Source organism: Heliangelus exortis, chromosome 1 (genome assembly GCF_036169615.1).
Source record: "Heliangelus exortis chromosome 1, bHelExo1.hap1, whole genome shotgun sequence".
Taxonomy (NCBI): domain Eukaryota; kingdom Metazoa; phylum Chordata; class Aves; order Apodiformes; family Trochilidae; genus Heliangelus; species Heliangelus exortis.
This window is the reverse complement of record NC_092422.1, coordinates 22,464,053-22,484,917: the sequence shown is the minus strand read 5'-3', so window position 1 is coordinate 22,484,917 and position 20,865 is coordinate 22,464,053. Positions and strand designations below refer to the sequence as shown.

The 20,865-nt window shown below is 39.8% G+C and overlaps 1 protein-coding gene across 1 annotated transcript in view; it reads right to left on the bottom strand.

Annotated features, from left to right (window-relative positions):
• Positions 1-20,865, bottom strand: part of KL (klotho) — a 48,211-nt gene that overhangs the window by 4,231 nt on the left and 23,115 nt on the right. The window contains exons 2-4 of the mRNA XM_071737300.1: positions 10,741-11,251; positions 6,865-7,133; positions 3,263-4,379 (exon numbers count right to left, since the gene is read on the bottom strand). Of these exons, the coding sequence (XP_071593401.1) occupies positions 3,263-4,379; positions 6,865-7,133; positions 10,741-11,251 (1,897 nt within the window). The remainder of the gene's footprint in view (positions 1-3,262; positions 4,380-6,864; positions 7,134-10,740; positions 11,252-20,865) is intronic.

The following is a 20,865-nucleotide window of genomic DNA, read 5'->3' as shown; positions in this document are numbered from 1 at the left end:
TCTAGGCAAAGGTACAGTGACAGCAGGAAAAGGCACCCATGATAAGGTCACACACTGGGATATCACCAGTGCAACTTCATGCAGATCATAGTCTGCTCTTGTTATTGAACCCAGTTTCTGCTCTAAGATGACCTCTCTTAGTCTTCATTGAGAACATCTCCACAATCCATGTTGCTTATTTGGCTGCTGGAAAATGTCCTGCAGCTGGAGCATTAACCTTAAACCATCAGTCCTGCTCTACCAAAGCAATCAATCCACAGTAGCAAACAGAAACTGTAACACTTTATCTCACAAAACCACTATTTTTAAGAAATTAAACCAAGTTTCTCACAGATGAACACAGGACTGAAAGCTATCAATTGCTGAGTTTTCATATGCCTCTGGAAAGAATTCTTTCTGCAGCCACATTCAAGACATTTAGCACCTCTAACCAGCTTTTCATGTATGAAATTAAATAATATTTACCTGCCCTTTTACAGAGCCGCAACCCAGGATAATTAGTTTTTATTTTTAAAACTGCATGTGGATTTAATGGTGTTACATAAATGGTTACTGCTGTTCTCTTTCTTTCAGTTGTCAAAGATATATTTAAACAGTGGACAAAGCATTTAACAATACACCCCAAGTCCAAAGTCCCACACTATATTTTGGAGTTGTTTATCTGCATATGCCTATTGGCTCCCTTGGAAAAAAAAAAAGGTGGGGAACAGTACATGCACAGATGCTGCCACGAGCAGTCCCTGGAACCAGGTGGAGGAAGAAGGCACAATAGGAACTTTAAGATGAGAGCACACATGTATCAAATACCCTCTTACTCCTCTCCAGCATGACACTGGGATAAAGACATCAGATTTGCAATTCATCTCAGTTAGTGCAGGGAGTCTTGCAGAACAAATGCAATTTTTGGAGAAACCTGAATCAAACACGATGCCAAGGTTAAGAGTTTGCTCCCTGTATAAGGACAAGATGGACAAAAGCATAATACCAGTGGGAGAAGGAAAGAGAATTGAAAAGTTGGAATTAGCAACAGGCTAAACACCAGGGAGGGCTCTACTCATACTATAAGTGGGAGAGTGACCTTCAGAGCAAGTATTAGGGCTAGTTGGTGGTGGTGACAAAGAAGGTGGAAAGACAGGAACATATGGCCTGCAGCTGATGGCTAAGTTGAAAAATATAGGAGCAATTTCTGGATAGAAGAGATGAGAAGGAAGTGACTGGTACCAGAACAGTGCAAAGAACAAAGTTCACTAAAAAACAAGGGGCTGTCCAGGTGTTCTGGCTAATGGGAACTGTGAGAAAAGCCCATATCTCTTCAAGCTTTGAAAACAGAAGTGCCAAGAACTCCCATGGTAGAGTGGTAGGTAGGAAAGAAGCAACACAGGAAATGGAGACTGAAACCATGAGCTGAAATGTAGCCAAGATTTGGTTTTTTAACTGCAGATGCAGAAAACATGCAGGTGGAAATTACAGAGGAGGACATTAAAGCCAATACATAACAGAATGGACAGGGTGACCTAGCAAATTATGGAACTGCCAGCCATCCTTCACAACCTAGCAAAAGGGCAAAATAGGTTATGTAAGGGTTGATAAAGAAGAATTACAGGAGAGATATCTGACTTATGCAAACCACCTTTGCTTTATGAAAAATAAGTCTTGTCAAACTAACTTGCCATCTTTTTTATGAGATCAATGAGAGTAATGATGTTTGATCTAATAAACTTAGAACTTCACAAGGCAACTGACTTGGTATTATATGGCATTTGGATCAAGAAAATAGAAAGTTACAAGGTCAAGGGGAGCCCATGATAAAAAGATTTCAACTGGTCTGAAATAGGACTAGAAAATCTAGATATGTAATTGCAGGTGAGTAAATGTCACAGTAGGCATATTTCTACCATGGCCATGGAGACTGGCTCTTAGGATTAAGATATTTAATGGTTTTTAATATATATATATATATATATTTTATATATATATATATTTTATTTTGTTTAATTAAAACAATTTTTCACAAAATTTGAAAGTAACACAAGAATTAGGGATATAATTTATCAAGTGTAGGTAGCTCTGCACAGTCAAGTGACTGACATTTGAACATGACCAAATACGAGGATGTCAAAAAGAAAACAAGCAGACCACACTTTGGTAGAGGAAGTTCTGCCTGGGAGGCAGGAATCATAAACTGAGTTTGAAATTTGCTGCTGTGGCTAAAAGGGCTGATGGGCTGCTTAGATGTATAAAATAGGAGCAAAAGGTTAGGAGGTTACATTATACCTGCCTGAGATGCAGCTGTGGTTGTGGCAGAAATAGTGTGTCCAGGTCTGGGCTGACCCTCTCAAGAATGCCAGCAAATGGGAAAAAGCTTAATAATTGAAAGGTTCTAAATGAACCTTTTAGTTCATTTTTATAGTAAGGGGCACAAAGAGCTTTGTCTGTGCTATTTATCAAAGAGATAAATGAGAGAGAGCTTGCTTTCTGTCTGTGAATACCTACGCAGGTAAAATACATGGAAATGTACAACAAAATGGCTCAAAGCTGAAGCTAAATAAATTAGTATTAGAAGTAAGATTTTTATATCTGTATACACACATATAAAAAAGCAATAAATACTTAGCCACTGCAACAGCTTAGAGTGAGATGCAGATTTTTCATCAGTAAAAACTCTCATTTGTCTCTTTGCCTCCTCTTAAGAAAGTGTGTTGTATATGCTACTGGATGACTCAAAATGCCTCCTTTTTGCCTTATAATTTATGAATCTTTGAGACAGAGAAAAAGACTGGTTTGGGTTTTGAGTAGCAGGAAGGAGTCCAGGAAACAGCATAGTGAGGTAGATAGCTGAATTATTATGAAGATCACTGTTGGATAAGATACAGAGACAGCTGAGGAACAGAACTCAGACCCAGCCCTGAGGCACATCAGTGAAAAGAAGCAACAAAGCAAAACAACAGTAGAAGTCAAATAAGAAGAAAATTTTACTAAATATATGTGGAGCTATTGTCAGAACATCTACACAAATTTCTTGAATCCACAAAGAAGTTCTCCTGCTGTCTTATGCAGAATATGTGCAAGGTCAGTCTTCCTGATGTTTAAAAACACCAATCAATCATCAGTCAAAGGTAAAAGCACCTTGTATGCTGTAATAACATCTCATTTATGGAGTATTCTGCACAGAATCTGGTTTTTTACAAGTTAAATATGCTCTGTCACACAGTCTATTCTAATACCGGGATCTGGGACATACAAACCATCTACAGTTCCTTACCTTTTAAAGCTTCATTGATGTAATTCTGTATGTAATACACTCTGAGCTTATCGTGCACCATATTCTGGTCATCATCAATTCCATTAGCCATAACAAAAATTGGGACATTGCCATACTTTGTTTTAACCCACTTGAGCAGCTTACGCAGTCCCCAGGGCACTACTGGGGCTCTGTTGGGGGAGTGCAGCCAAGTGATATCATTGAGCATTTGAACTTCAAGATAGTGGTCATATTTTAGTGCATCTTCTTTCTCCCAGCCCACAAGGGTGGTAGTGTAGTGACTCAGAGCAAAAAAATCAAATGAGCCCTGGATTAACTTCTTTTCATCTTCTGAGAAATAAGGCAAGTGGAAATTATACAGGTCAACACTGTTCCTTCTGTGAAGCCACGCTCTCATCACCTGTGGGTAGTCACCATTCCCAAAGATGGGTTCTGCAAGCCAACCAATGTCAAACTCTAAAATTCTGTCAGCAACTTCTTGGTCGTTCCTGGAAAAGGGACAAGCTGGTTCTACCCAGTCAGCTTGCAGAGCTATTGATATTTTACCCTTCTGAGTTCTCCTGAATTCTTTGTCATAAAGATGCCACGTTTTCGCGTGGGCTTTCAACAGGTTGTGCCCTGCACTGTATGTCAGGTTTTTCACAGGAGGTTCATTCATTGTGATCCAAAATTTGATGTGGTTTCCAAGACTCGCAAAGCAGAATCTGGCATACTCAACAAAAGCCTGAATGGTTTCTGGGTTTTCCCAAGCTCCATACTTGGCAAGAGAAACAGGAAGCTCTTGATTCTCAGCCATAGGTTGCCACAAAGCAACAACAGGAGTTATGTTAACTCTGAGAAGTTCGCCAGCAAAACACTGATAATAATGCACAAGTGTGTGGTTGATGAGAGAAAGGTTACCTAAAGGAAGGATTAAAGACCATTTCAGTGAAAAATGGAAGTGTGTGACATGCATTTCCTGCAGAAGAGAGATCTGGAGCCTGATAGCAGCAAAGTCAACACAGTGACGCTTGCGTTTCGAGGTGAAAACTCCATCCAATTTAATCAGTTTCTTTGTCTGGTGAACATCCCACACATAAACACTGGAGTCAAGAAACTGGGCGGGGGTCGTGTCTACCTACACAGAATAAGAAACAAACCAGATTCAAGCTGTTTGTTCTAGGTAGGTGGGAGCATCATAACCATCAGGCACAATGTAGTGACAGAATATCCTAAGTCAAAACATTGCATTTAGCACCTCTCTCACACCTCTGACATGATAACATCACCTGCTCATATGAATGTATTCATAATCTGTTAACATGCAACCCCAGAAAAGTGCCAAATCTTTACACAATTTTCATCCTGCTTTCCAGACAAGCTTATGCTAATGGTCACCATGTTTGGAGCTTCTCTTTATTCCCCAGTCAGTATGGGAAACAAGGGACTGCTCAGGTATGAGCCTGCAGGAGATCTCCAGAGAAGCAGCTCTTCAGCAAAGACTACAGTAATTTTTAAACTGTTTTCCTTTCAACATTAAGAAGCTACACAGAGGAGCTACAGAGAGACAGTCTGTTCTAAATTACCCAGTGACTTCTGTTTCAAGACCACTCCTGAACACAGTAAAATAAATAATGAATGCAACACCACTTCTGTGTTCAGATCTTTCCTGACTGCGATGAAAGATGAGTAATGCTTAGCACTTGATTTTTAGCACGGATTCAGTTAAAAAGCAAATTTTTTTCTTCTTGCTAAAGACATCTTCTTTCTTATTTAACTCATACTGAACTCATTTCCAGGCTATTTCAGCAGGCTGTTGATGTCTGAATCAATTTTGGGGGGTATGGGTGTCTCTGCGTATGTCACTCCAACACCAAATGCATTTATTTCCTTTAAGTATTTAGGGCTTCTTAGATCAGAATTGCCTGTATGACATACTGGGTACAGCAGAAGATCATCTTCTCAGAGACCAACAGAATTATACTTTAATTTTTTAATGAATACCAGAAACACAGCAAGGACTAGAAAAGTTCATTACTTAAGATAATGCACAGTGTATTCATACTCATTCATACTTTAGAACGATCCAAACTGAAACAAACTGGTCCCACAAGTATTTATTTGTCCTTTTTTCCATTTTTAACTTTTTTTTTTTTCTTTTTGGAAAGGTTTCCCCTGAGTTCAGATTTCCTTGTCCTGCCCTCTGTTTGAAAAGCAGGTGTCAGCCTACAACCAGTGTTCAACTTGTAGCTGGGGCTCTGCAGACTGTATAGAGGAGCTGGTGAAAATCAGTTGCTGTTTTCTCCGGAGAGGTCAGTACTGTGCTTGTAGAAGCAAGCAATAAAAAAACAACATGTCTGAGGGAAATTGCTTTCCTGGAGAATTGTCCCTTGTAGATTACTAAAGCATGCATTGCCACTAATACTGTGGGAATGTTGTCAAAAGAGTTTTTCCACTGTGATGCATCTGCAAATCACACTGCCCAAGCCTTAGAGCACAAAATGTTTGAATGCCCTCTGAAAAGAAAATACTCAGTTTGGAAGGTTTTGAGGGTGGAAGGGATTTTTTAACTGTCCTAGGCTGACTGACCTGCAGCTTCATAATTGTTATTGATCCCAAAGGCCATACCATTTCCAATCCCTATCCCATGTAGGAGCTAGGAGGATAATGACTGTTAAATATTTTGGAAGTGAGTGTATCAGGTAAGGCAGCTGCAGCATTTTTCAAGAGATGTAAGTCAGATCTTACTTTTGGAGAGATAAAAAACAAGGAAATCCCCTATGTTCTAGCCTTAAGAAGACTCTGCCTTGTGGAAAATCTAAACTGAAAATTCTGTTCTTGGATCCAGCCTCATTGTTGAATTTAACTGCAACTCAACTCTTCACTGTGGTTAGGGAAGCCCTGCAAGCCAAAACAGCATCTGAGAATTACAGGAACTGTTACAGAGACCATAACTAAACTCCAATTTTTACACATGCTATAAAGTCTTAAAATCTGAAAGGTTCTCCCAAAGTATCAGGTTCAGTTGAAATAAGGAGCTTTATAGCAATAAAGCTATAAATTGGATCCATAATCTAGCTAAGTGCTATCCAGGGGGACTGAAGGCCTTTGTCAGACACAGTAATACATAAAATGACAAAGAAGGAATAGGGGACTTTCATCTGTATCTAATATTGTTTACTTTTTTAAAAAAATATATATGCATAAGATGTAGAAACATGTTTTCTGAAACATGCATTATCACAGCAGACTGCTATATTACCATTAAAATTATGGATATGAAAAAGCAGCAATATTTCCATTTCATAAACCAGATTTGGAACTATGCTTCAGCAGATCTAATCAACTTCCATTCAAAAAGGACTGGCTTCCAGCAGCTGGTCACCTCATACACCCAGGGAAGAAGAACATCAGGCCCCTTTCAGTTTCTGTATGTTTTTCTAAAATGTTATTTATAGAGTCTCAAGCTGACTGAATCTGCTTGGTGATGCACAGAAAGTCTAGTGAAGGCCAAAGGACACAGTGTTTGGTACAAAAGCCTGGTACCCATCTCCTTGCAACACTGGGGTAATTTCTTTCATTGAGCTGGCTGGGCAACCTGTTGGCTTTATCATCAGACTCACCAGAATGTAGTTGTCAACAATCCCCCAAGCAAAGCCACAAGGAAAAATCCCTTCTATTGGCTGGTTTTCAGGCAAAGGTGGGAAGCCATTCTTTTCTATCAGCTTTTGGTAGAACAAGACAGAAGATTTGGGCATCAGCTTCTTGTCGTGGCTTTGGAAATCAACATAAAACAACCCACGGCGAATGCTGTATCCCCTGTGCCATTCAAAGCCATCCAGGAGGGACCAGACTGTGTAGCCAAACACATTAACTCCATCATACCTGATAGCTGAGGAAAGAACAAAACCAAACATATCACAGTGTTCATTTTCCCTCCGTAGATAACACCATACCAGCAGTGTTTGCAGTGCTCATGAGGAAGAACCATGCAATAGGTCAGATAAGCATCTCAGGGACTGCCTCAAAGCCTTTGCAGGGACAATATTCAAAGGCATTCAGGGTGCACTGGGCATGGCAGCAGAGGTACCTGGCTTGGCTTTAAACAAGGCAGATTTAGAAAGAGTAGCAATGCAGCAGTGATTTGAGAAGTGCTGTTAATTAGGCAAGCCCAGCCTCAGCCTCAGAGCTTGGACCATTTTCAGGAGCTGAGCTGGGAACTGCACTCACTGCACTCTGCTAAGCACACCCTGCAACTCACTCTGGGGCAGCCTCAGTGCAGTTAATACAGCACTACCCTGCATGCAAATAAAAGTTACACTCTTTTTGATCCTTTCTCTCCTCTACAAATACATATAGGAAAAACCCTACGCTGGTAAATTTTTATTACCAAGGATTTTAAGTAGAAGTGATAATGCAAGAACACCATCTTTATTTGATAATTCTGCCTCCTTAGATCTTTTAAGGCATATTGTTTTCCATCTTAAACGTTTAAGGCTTTCTAAAAATATGTATACATTCCAGGTTAACTGTTAAGACTTCTAAGAATCACCACACACTTTGTAGGTTAAGATCAGGGTCTACTGGCATCTCTTAGTATTGCCAGCTTTACAGTTTTATTTTGAGATCCAAGTGATACTCACTTTCAATTGTATGGAGATTCAGTAAAATGTTCCTGGGCAAAGCTCAGCTTCAGAAAAGCACAAAGGAGTGTGCTTATGCTAATTACATAATTAGACCCACCCTAATTCTGCAATACATTTAAGCACATTCCTAAATGCTCTTTTGAACTTGAGTTTGGCTCCATAGCCAGCAGACTTTATCTTTATTATTCTTTATCTTCTGTCAACCTGAACTGCCTACTGACTGAACATAATATTTTCTAGCCTAGTAACACTGAAAGCATTACTTCAGGCAACCAAAATCTCAAGATCCTTATTTCCCAGTTTTATTAATGTACCTCATTACAATTAGTTATGAAGGACCACATGGACTCTTGATTATAGCTCTCTTTGAATCAATTAAATGAACTGCAGATAAATAAGGAATAAATTTGGCCCAGTTTCTATCAGAGGTCATGAGAAAATATCTAAGGAAATGGAGCAGTTTTCCTCTTAAAGGCATCATACTTTTGTGTCTGGCAAATTCCAGTATTTTTCCAACCTTTGCATTCATCCATGATGACACCTGCCATGACAGCAGTAAAACCCAATACAGGTCCATTTTATGAAATGATGTCTGAGAATTTCTCTTTGAACAGCATCTCATCCCTTTGGTAAGTAATCAATCAGCACTCCCACACTTCCTCAGCACCTCATTAAATTTATCCTCAAATCTTCCTTTAAAAAAAATGCATTCACTTTTATGTGTCACCTATGCAAGAAATAACTTGAAAAATTTTAGAAATTCCAAAAAGGTTTGCAAGTCTCAAATATAATATCCTGCATGGATTGCATGTTGCTGAAAAAACACAATAAAAATATTTGGGCTTATTAGGTTTGACTGGGGTTTTTTTTGTTTCTTTTTTACTTTTTACTTCTTTCTTTATCCGTCTCCCCCCTTTTTTATGTCTGTTGGTCTCCAAGCCAGGCTGACTGAAACCTAAACTGTCCTTGCTTCTGCAACCAAATGGCCCTGTCCATGCTGCCTACTGGAAATAACTGGGCAATCCCCCAACTGCATGCCTAGAAATGTGCTACTGTGCAGGGCAGAACTGGGTTAAAAATTAACAGCACTTCAGTACACTCTTTGTTTAGCTCACTGGTATAGAATAGTCCAAGGAAAACTGGAAGACCTCTAAGTATCAAACACAAGTCCATAAAATGCTCTGCTCAGATGCTTTCCAACAGGGAGTGAAGGTGAGAGATGTGTGAAGCCCACAGAACCTGATTCCATGTGGAAGGTGGCCAAGGATCTGTGTTTTTCCTCTGGACATACCTGTGATTAGCTCAGTCCCAGCTTGTCAGGGGTCTGCCTGTTCCTGTTGTCCTTAAGATTCTTTGAATTAAGACCTGCTCACCCCCCAGATAATGACCTCAGCCCTGGGACAGCCACCGTGGCACAGGGGACCCTCCACACCTCCCTTGTCAACATGCTCCATTTTAAAGGAAAAATCAATTTACTCTTCCCAGACACAGAGTTGGGAAGTGAACATGACCCTAGATACTCAGCTATGCAGAAGACATCTCCAACCAAATGTAGTTAGAATATTTAACTACTTTATATTATTTACTCTATTCAACCCTAAATATAGGGGGAAAGGGAAAAAAAAGGGTCAATAATATTAAATAGTAAAATGATTTAGGGCTGTGAATTGCAAATAAAGAGATCCCTTCCAACAGCCAAAAATGAAGGAAAAAAAAAAAAAAAAGATGGACAGAGCTTGTCTACAGCATCAGTGTCAGTATGAGCACCTACATCAGCACTTCAATTTCATGTAAACCAGCAATATTGTCTTTGCAATAGTCACTAACCCTTTGCATTGCATTCTTCCCATTTTGGATGCATTGGCTCATGTATTTATTCACCTTTTCATTTATTTGCAATACTAAGGTTTCTGGAATAGCAGATGAAACAAATGTGGCACTCCTCTGTATCTTGATGAGTACCAAGAATAAATGAAAGCCATTTTTGCCCATCTCCTGTACAAAAATGGTAATGTAATGGCTATCTCATTTGAACAAATAGCTACAATAATATTGTTTTTAAAACTAGAACAGTGAAGTGTAGACAAGCAAATAAATTATTAAACTGTAAATTAAGAAATTAAAAGACAATAAAAGTAGAAATAGGAACTATGATTAAAAAAATCTGGTTTGCCATAAGCAAATGGGAAAATAGAAAATAACTCTCATAGAAGGTAATGTATTTCTCTTATGTTCAGAAAAAAAAAGGTAGGTTAGTAATTTAAATATTTTGTATTATATAACCTCAAACACACAGTTCAGCTTAAAATTATATAAATTCATATTATTGTGACTGATGTCCAGAGCTGTACCAATGTAAAATTTGTGCAACAGAAACACTGAGATACAGAATGAAAAGGTTCCAATTTCCTTTAAAGATGTGTTTTTTCAGCCTTCTATTATCTTCACTGAAACTCCTCTTGCATAGTATTTACCTTCCCACACATATATTCTTAATTTTTGTATATATGCAGTCATGCATCTCAAATATGGAAAGCAACTATTAATAAATAACATGGTAAAACTTCCCTAAGACCATTGAAATTATAGTTCACACAATTGGCAAGTCCTCCCACCACAGGCTGTAGAAATTTTCCTACTGAGTTCAAAGACAGCATCATCAAGCTCACCAAATACTAAGGCTGTCAAGAGCTGAGGAGAACAAACCCAGGAAAAGGATTTGGAGACTTCACAAATGCCAAGGTGAATGTTAAAGACCCAACTTAGTTTTCACCCTGTTCCTTTCACGAGTCTTTGCAGGCTATTTTGCATTATGATTTTGTCAATCATTTATTAATACAGCCTCGGGCCTACCTTTTAAAGTTTCCATAATGAACTTTTTGAGATAGTAAATATATTTGGCATCATCTCTCTTGGTGCTCCCAGCAACAAACCAGCTGTTCTCCACAATGAATATCTGGGGGTTGTTATATTCACTCCTTATCCAGTACAGGAGCTGCCGCAGGCTTATTGATTCCAACTGCTGGAATTTCATGTGGGAATCCAAGAGCTGGAAACTCAGAGTAGCTCCAAAAGAAAGAGCAAAAAAGTCTGCTGTCCCCTTGATGTAATTCTTCTCAGCTTCAGTGAATTCAGGCAGCAGAGACGAGAGGTTGCTCCTCATGCTCTCTGGATAGTCACCATCAATAAATATGGGCTTAGCAAACCAGCCAAGCACGAAATCGAGGGATTTTTGACATTCTTTTATGTTTTTTTCAGTCATACGTTGAGGTTTTATCCAGTGGGAGCTAAGGGCAATGGACACTTTTCCTCTCTGAGTTGGACGAAAATGGTCATTGTAGAGATGCCAGACTTTAGCATGGGCCTGTAGAAAAGAAAGATTGCAATGAATGCACCTGAAATTCCATTCTAAGTAACACAATTAGTCTCAAATACTGAGGTCAAGAGTCATGTAGAAACCACACAAACACAGCATTTGAGGGCTCAGCTTTATTCACTCATCAGCAGTTTACAACCCCTAATTTAACTTTTCTTTAATGCCATATGAATACCATATATAAACTGGGAATAGCTGGTTGGTCAGGAAAACAGCATCTCAGTTTTCCATGAGGTGCTGTTCCAGGCAGTGAACACATTTTTGGCAGCTAGTAAGATACCTTTATTAACATTTATTATTGAGCACAGACAAACTTCAAGTATTTACAAAAATGAAAATCCATTTAACTAAGCACGTTTCAAAGTATGTTTTCATTCTAGGGATAGCACTTTATCTGTACATTCACAGATATATAAAGAAGGAAGATCTATTGTTTAAAACTGCTCAGGTCTCTCAAACAATATAAGACAAAGAAACACTATAAAATTTATTCCACTTTGAACCATAACACACAGTATAGGAATAGCTACCAATCTGGATTTTAAAAAGTAATTTACCACACCTCTTTGTAATTTACTCCAATAATTCATTTTGTTTTATTGTAATCTGCTATTTACTTCTAGCATAAATTTTCAACCACTTGTCTTGGTATAATTTCATCTGCTACTGTGAGGAGATGTTTTCTACCAAATTTCTCTCCCGTGATCTTACAGAGTCAGTTGAAACAGTCTCTTGATGTCTAAATAGATTAAGTTCCTGGAGCCTTGCATTACCTTCAGGCATAGCTTCAAGCACTCTTAACCATTCTTGCTGCTCTCTGATTCTCTTCCAATTTGTCATCATCTGTCTTAAACTGCAGAAGCAGAATTGGACATAATATGCCAGTGGAAGTCTTGCCAGAAGTAAAACCAGGGACAATTTGATACACTATTTCTGCTTATGTGGCCATGGCATTATGATGTGAGCATACACTCATCTAAAATACTCTATCTCTAGAGCTCTTCACTATCTAAAATATCTTTTTCTTTGCCCCTATTATACAAAAGAATTAAAAGAATTTTGACTGTTCTAGGAATTAACATCCTATATTTTTGTCATCCATGCATGACAAACTGACTGTGCACTAGTAGAAGATGTAATGCTTTTTTTCTAGTTCATCAATAAAAAGGTAAAAAATGTGAGATCAGTTCACACTGAAGCTCCATTATGCTGATGAAAGAACAAAAGTCTTTATGTGTTGTGACCAAAATGCTCCACGTCCAATGCTTTAAGTATGATTTTTAAGTTACTATTGGGAACAAGTGTGCCACCACCTGCAACTCAAATTTGCACACCCAGATTTCCCTTCATGAAGATGCTATATATTCGTCCTCTGTCAGACCTGACTCATCTCCAAATGTTAAGATACCAGCAGGCACACTCTCAAACACACAATTCCATCTCTGCCCACCCACAGAGCACCATGGGGACTTGCCTCACAACTCTCAGTCCTCTCTACTCCTATCAGTGGCATTTTAATATCCTTGATTCTACCATGAAGCAAGGAGGAAAGGAATCCCACAGCTTTGCAATGAAAAAAGGGTAAAAACGTGGGATTATCTCATTCAACTTAACTTGAAGCAGAGCCATCTAGTCTGCCTCTTTAGAAAGTGAGAAGGCTGCTGTCTCAGTTATGCTCTTTGGGAGTCCATTTCTCTCCACTCGTGACACACAAATCCAAAGAATTTGTGCTCCACTGACAGAAGAAAGCAGGTGAGAAGAAGCCAACTTAAATGTCTGCCCCCTGGAGTCTGCCTGAGTGGAATTGCACTGTTTCCATTAAAAAACAGCCAAACATGGAAAATAGTCCATCACAGTCCTCAGGCTCTGTGGACAGAGATTAATTAAAACAGTTCAGAACTGCAGAGGAATAAAGCTTGAAGATGCCAGTGACAGAGCAGAGAGTCCCTATGGAAATCTGGGACAGAATTCATTTGCCTAAAATTAGGTGTCTAATGCAGTTTTAGAGAATTCAGAGGATTCCAGCTTCTAAGTGTAGCTTCAGAAAGCTGTGAGTTTCCCATAAAGCTTAAGTCACATCTCCCAGCCCCACAGAGACAGCTGGGATACTATAGGATGTGTCAACTTACACTTACACCTATCTTCAGGCAAATGAATCCCACTCCTAGGGTGTGGACTCATTTTGAGCTGAAGACAACTTTTATTTTGCTGACTACATGAGTTAAGATGCCCCAGCTGCCACTATGGGAGAATGGAGATCTTGGGCTCCACTCAGCTGCCTGAACACAGGCATCTATTTGCCACTCCAGAATGCTACAGGCCTCTGTCATGCCTGCCATTTCAAAGCAAATGTCCTAAATAGCCTGGGAAGCTTCACATGGCAGTACTTCTACCAATGGGATGGGATGGGATACCACTTCATGTCAATCTACTTAATAGAACCCAGTGTGTGATACCCCAGTGCAGCAGCCACATGATGGCATTCAGCAGGACCACTACCTAGATCCCAGAAACTATGGATTAGCAGTGGGATTAATAAGATAATTTTTGAGATTTCTTACCTGAATGACACTAACAGACATGAAAAAGATTGGGAGATGCTGTTCTTCTGGAGCAGCAACTGGAGGCCAGGTAGAATATCCTGTGGTAGCTTCTATGACCCTATACACCTTTGCTGGGACATCTGAAACCTCCTAGATGCCTATTAACTGCAGTCAGAGCTTAGCCTCCCATATCACAAACAGAGAAAACAAGAGAGAAGCATCAGTGCCTTTATATTTATCTGAAATCTTACTTCCTGATCTCAGTGATTTACCTGTTGGTAAATATTTTGAGTTCACATCTGACTAGGATTAAGATCATGGCAACCTATACTTCAGTGTGTTTACAGGCACATAGCATGATGACTCTGTGTCCCTGGTTTTGCAAGGTCCTGAGGGGTCTTACCTGACTTTATTCCTTGTTATTTCTCACAGACGTGCTTGATCACCTGGCTGGACTGGAAAATCTTACTTTAAAAGTCTGGTTATAAAACTACTCTTGTTGTGCAGTCACCCATATGTTAGGAGCAGAATTCATGCTAAACCCTGTGTGCTGGCTTCCAGACTGGTGAATTTGGGTAGTCTTGCCCTTAGTACTTGCTTTCAGAGAGTAGCATGTATTGGTAGATAACAAATACCTGCCTGACCATTTTGGGGGATACTACCCTCCATACTTTAACCTGCTGAGCTAAGCTGGCATTGAGAAAGCTGCAAATTAGGATGGGGGCTCTCTGTGCTTTCTAGTGTCTGTTCCAGGAAAGCTTTTAAACAGCATTTGCCTAACCTTCAAAATACTTCAGTCTCTAAGAAAATTATGATGTATTTTATCACCATGAAAGTGAAAGAAATCCACAAGATGCAGCTTGTCCTTAGGTAAGCCCATTTGTTTATCTTCACTCATGTAGAATCATAGAATCACAGAATCTGCCGAGTTGGAAGGGACCCATCAGGATCATCCAGTCCAACTCCTGTCCCTGTGTAGGGTGCCCCAAGAACCACACCATGTGCCTGAGAGCATCATCCAAATGCTCCTTGAACTTAGGCAGGCTTGGTGCTGTGACCACTTCCCTGGGGACCCCATTCTACTGCTCAAGCATCTTCTAGGTGAAAAACTTTTTCCTTATATCTAGCATAAACTTCTCCCAGCACATCTCCCTACCATTCCTTCAAGTCCTATCATCAGTCACCAGAGAGAAGAGGTCAGTGGTCATCTCAGGATTGAGCACAGTCCTGTTTTCAAGTTGGTATGTTCTTCTTCCTCTGACTTTTCCACCCAATATCCCTATTCAGATCACACACTACCTATACTCAGCTTGTGAAACTCTGATATTGATGTTTGATCATCCTTAAAGACATCCCCTAGAGAGTCAGCCAATAATGCCAGAATTCAACCTTAATGAAGTGTCAAACACATTTCCAAGGCAGAGAAGCCTCCTGCAATGCCAGAGAGTGGGCTGGTCCTACAAAGTCCAAATTCCTGTAGTGATAGCAGAAATAAATCAGCATGGGCAAACAGGCTTCACAAGCTGGCACAGTCATGTTCCACTCTATTGCAGGACAGATCCAAGAATCATTAGGTGAAGTCAATTTAGTAAAACACAGACATTTGTTTGCCTGACTACTCCTCTAAATTCCTGCCCAAGATCATCAAGACCTTCCTGAGTCTGGCAGTGATATGTATCTGTCTGCGAGTTCTCAGTATTTTCATCTATTTTGATGCATAACTTTCACAAGAGCAAATCAAGAATTATAATTGGGAACAGCATGATTCCATAATTTGTGTTCATTCCTCTAGAACAAGTCGTCTCAGTTTTAAGTAGTGTATCTTCTGCACTGATAATAACACCATTCTTTTCATAAATGAACTGCACAAATAACCTGGTCTCCACGCTCAGATGAACTATCCTGTAGTAACTCTTTATTTGCATGTTAATGAAACTGAATAGAAAAATGTCACTGAAACTTATTTAGCAATACAGAGAGAAGAGTTAATTGGAAAAGATGTGCAAAAGCTTTTTGATTACTAGAAACCAGGCCAACAAAATGTGAAGAAATCTCCAACGAAAATGTGATTTGTCTGACCTACATCAAAAGCTTTTCTGAAATGGATATAACTATTGGAATGACGTGGAAAAGTCTAGTATATGATTAGTCAACATGGAGCTTGTACCAAGAAGAGGAAAAATCTGATGTGTTTTTTCCCCTGTTTCATCAAAACAAGTATTGGAATCAAAAGCTACAACAAACAATGTCACATTTCATGTATGTTCATTTCATTGTTTCACCCTTAGGTCCCAGGTCAGGTAGGTTTCACCCACCCAGTCTTTGGACAAATGTTCTTTTTCAGAGGCATATCATATTATTAACACTGAGTAATGGATACAGCTATTTAGAAGCTGGTTAAGGTTTTTCCCATATTTCAAAACTGGTAAGATAATGTATTACTGTATTAAGGAGTGTGCTATAGATAATAGTTTAATCATGTAATAACTTAATTTTTCTTCTATAATTCCTGCCTAAATATTTATTTCTCTAATTTTCTTTTATCAGCCAACATTAAAACAGATGATCAGTTCAATAAACTTGGTGAATTTTAACAATTTCAGCAACCTGGGACCTGAAAAAAGCTTATTAATTGTACACAGAATGCCAAATGAACATTTTTCAGTCTGTAACCATCTAACGTAAAATTTGCTAGTTACACTCTAATATCACTCTATTGATCAAACACCTCTACTACACTGTTTTGTTCTGATTCCTTTCTCACTACAATTTAGTCACCATTTTTCACACTACACTGGTCACTAGCATGCAGACATTTCAGGAGCATTAATTAATTTCTGTCTGCTATACATACATATACATACAATATAATTCTTATTTTAAGAACTTGTAACAGATATTATGAAATGTGTAGACGAAGAAAAATTACACAAGGCACTTTAAGTTGTAGAATGGATTAATTCTAGAACATTGTCTCTGTTTGCTATGATACCTTTACATAAAAAACACCAAAGGTGGCATTAAATACTTTTCTGAAGGGACAGCAGCTAAATTTAAAATAAAAAAACCCACAGACACACACCCCAAAACCTTTTCTCCCCATTACAGACAAAATAGAGGAGCGTTGCTAGAACGAGAGTAAAAAGAAGGTAACCTGAAAGCATGAAGCTAAGCCAAAAGCCCGAAGAGGCATTGCAATTACTCCAAAAATATTAGCAGAAGGAAAAAAACCAACCCCCCTCAAGAGGTAAGGAAGTAGATAGAGTTATTTTTACACTTTGATTTTAAATTTCATAGCAGATGAAAGTCTGGGAAGGCTTTTAGTTTCCCATTCTGTATATATAAGCATAAGTGAATGTTATCACAAATAGATAAGCAGCGGAGAAAGGCAAAATGACAGCAATATGACCGAAGAAAACCCAGACCCCCTTGACCTTACTGTGTCAGGCAACTGCTGTAGGAAATCTCTCCTTTGAAGTACAGAAAACCTAAATGTTGAGGCCCAAACCCTGAGTTGTGACCCAAACCTTGAGTTGTGACCCAAACCCTGAGCTGTGGCCCAAACCCTGAGCTGTGGCCCAAGCCCTCGCTCAGCAGCCCCTTGCTCGGCAGGCACCCTGCAGCCAGAGGGAAAGCAGCATCTGCAAATCCCACCAGCCCCATCACAGGCTGAGCAAACACCTTCAGGGACAGCCTCACCTCACCTGATTTTTGTCATCAGCTGCATCTGAGCAGAGCGCAGCAGAGGGGCAATTCACTCAGGCCATTTTTAACACGAAGATGAGGGTGAGATACAAAGTGCCTCTTGTCCTCCCCTGCCCACACAGACAGCCTGGCCCAGCCACTGGAGTCAACAGCCTGTCCAAATAAACTGAAGCATCAAGAGATGAGTGGGCTGGGAAAACAGTTTGAAGTCTCTGGAGATGTAACAGTCTCTGAAAACATAAAGGTCATCTGGAAAAGAATTAAGCGGCGTTTGCCTTTGAGAAGCAATGGGAGACAAGATAAAAATAGCTTCATTTCTGACAACAAATGCTTCTGAGACACTTGATGTGTTTAATCATTTTCTGTTACCTCTGACAGAAAAGATTAATTATGGAACTGCATAAAAATAGTTCAAGGAATGTTGTCACCCATGTGAATTTTAAAGATATCAAAGATTCTTAAACAGAGTACAAAAAGAAGATAAAAGTACAGAGCAGCCTGACTGATTTAAAGCTGTGAGACAATATTGCAGTACTGAAAAGAGCTAAAATAGTCCCTGATAAAAGACTCAGCTGATTGGAATCTGGGACACAATGCTCAGGCAGTATTTAGGGGAAGACCAAGATATAACCATTGCTATCAAAATTGTTTTGGGTGAACTGGAGGTACATAAACACATAAAAGCTCCAGAACTGGGACTGACCTGTAAAGCCCTCAACCTGAGCATGAACCTCCTCAAGAACAGGACAGCCTCCAATCCTGTCAACATTACTCCTGTACACAAAATAGCACAAAAAAGATAGAAATGAAAAAGTCCTAAATAATTTAACTCTAATCCACAAAAGTAAGAAAACAGAACTGCTTAGCCTGTAGTAAAATAGCACAAACCAAGATAATGCCACAAATATTCCAAGTGCTGATAAGCACCAGATGAACAGGCAGAACCAAGGGTATGAAAAAGCCCTGCGACTTTGGAGGAATCCTATAATGGGAACAGTGTTGTGTCCTATAAAGGTTGCAACAACTGAATATATACCTACCCCAAAAGTGAGAAGGATATTAATGTATTTTAAGTCACACTCTGCTTGTAGAGAAAGTAACATGGTGCTAGAAACAGTAGCAAGCAACTCTTGCCAAAATGTTCATGAGTCCTGAGCATCAGACACAGAAGCTCCCCAAACCACAGAGAAAAGCTTTTTGGAGCAACAAGTAATTGCATGATCAGGCATTTCTGATGCTTCAGTCAGGCCTATCATAAAAGCAGACAGCAGAATTTACTGGCTAATGGCTGATTTTTGAGAAACAAATTCTGTGACACCATAAACCACACCTGTTGTAGCAGAAATGCAGAGTCTGGCGTAACAGATTTAGCATATGCTGTGTTTGTGATCAGGGTAAGGCTGAGAATAATTTCTCTCTACATTTTTGGGGGGCAGCAGTACCCCTTTATATGCACCCATCACCAAAGGATTTCTCTGTGCTCCAGGTTTATTCAATATTCATAGCATCCAAACATGGGGAAAATTATCTGAGGCTGATAAAATCCATGTAATTTCATGAACAGATGAGGTTGTAGCCCACAGCCAGACTCAAAAAGAGCTGAGAGATTTAATTTAACAAATTTAAGCCATAACTTTGGAAACACAATTCTAAATTAATTGATGAACAGGTGAAGTGCTACAGAAAAGAGCACAATATTTAGGAGTAGACTAATCACCTTCTCAACAGTGAGCAAAATTCATACAGAGCTCCTTGCTTTACAAGTCTGCGTGAACTCAGATCTCTTCTGGGTTTGTTTATTTTTCCTCAGGATTTTGTATCCATGCTTGCAGATAGGATTAAGCCTTTAACCAAGTTGTTCAGGTGTGGCAGTGGCAAAACCTGACCTTTTCAACATTTGAAAAAGGCTGGCATAGATAGCCACACTGGGGATGCTGATCCGGCACAGCCGCTTTATTTGCACTCTCCTACCCCTCCAGGAGCAGCAGAAGCCACATTATCACAAAAACAAGGAAAGTCAGTCAGTTCACTGTGTACGAAAAGGAGCATGTGGTGCTTCTGGGGGACTTAGAACCATGCTCCAGAAATTACAGAGTGGGTGAAAAGCATAATTACCAAGCTCAGCATTTTTAAGAATAGTGATATTGTGAGCTTAGCAGAAGAATCAGCTACAACAATAGGTGGTCCCCAGACTGTACCATGGGGATCTTATTTAATTTCACAAGTAGTTATGAAGAGGCTAGGGCAATATAAAGTAGCCTCTTTATATGAAGGCTACGATAAGAAATTAAACAATGGGTACAGAATTATTTAATGCGTATTATGGGAAACATTTCTACTACATAAAGTAGACTCCCACCCTTTTCAGCACCCAAAGACACCAGCTCCATAGTTGCCAATATAAATTGGCAGGTCCTTCATCAGTCTCACAACAAGCCAGCAGCTGCTGCAGTGCTCGCATACATCACTACAAGGTAATGAGAGGTGTGAAACCACAGCACTGGTGGTTTGACTGGGTCCTACCCCCCAAATCACTCCCGAAGGTATTTCTGGATGAATGAGCTGACAGATAGATTTTCCCCTTGGGAGTTCCTCTGTTGGAAACAACAGCCAGCAGGCAGCCACAACAAAGAAGGAATTCAAAGAAACCTCCACCAGCCGGGGGTATCAATGAGTACCTCAGAGGTGTTCGGTCCTGCATAGTTGGCACCAGAATTAAATTTCTGAAGGACTCCCTCCCAGGAGAGGGACCCTGTGTTGGGGGGGAAGGCTGTGAGGAGTCCTCCCCCTGAGGAGGAAGGAGCGGCAGAAACATCGTGTGAGTGTTGTGGGTGTGGTGACCCGAACCCCCCTGCCCATCCCTTGTGCCCTGAGGGACAGGAGTGAAGTAATGAGGGCCTGGGAAGAACGAGGGGGTGGGGGGGGAGGGCATTTTAAGATCTGGTCGTGTTTTCTCATTCTCTTGTTCTGATAGATTACACTAATTTTTTTCCTCCCCAGGTTGAGTCTGTCTGTTTTGCCCGTAACCATAATTAGGGAGTGCAAACCTCCTTGTCCTTGTCTTGATTAACGAGCTTTGGGTGGGTTTTCTCCTCCCCATCCCACAGCAGGGGTGAGGGAGAGTGAGCAGAGGGCTGGTTGTTACCAGCTGGGTCTGAACTGTGACATTAAGCAAGGTCAGAACAAAATTGTTGTATCAGAGCTCTGTGCTATAATATAGGCAAATAACAATCAGAATGAAGGGGACTTACTTGAGGTGTTCTCAACAAAGTTTTTTTTTAAGCGAAACATTTGGGTTGTTAATGACCAAAATTAGTTCAGTCATTCATAATATGATAAGCTGAGTTTACTCTG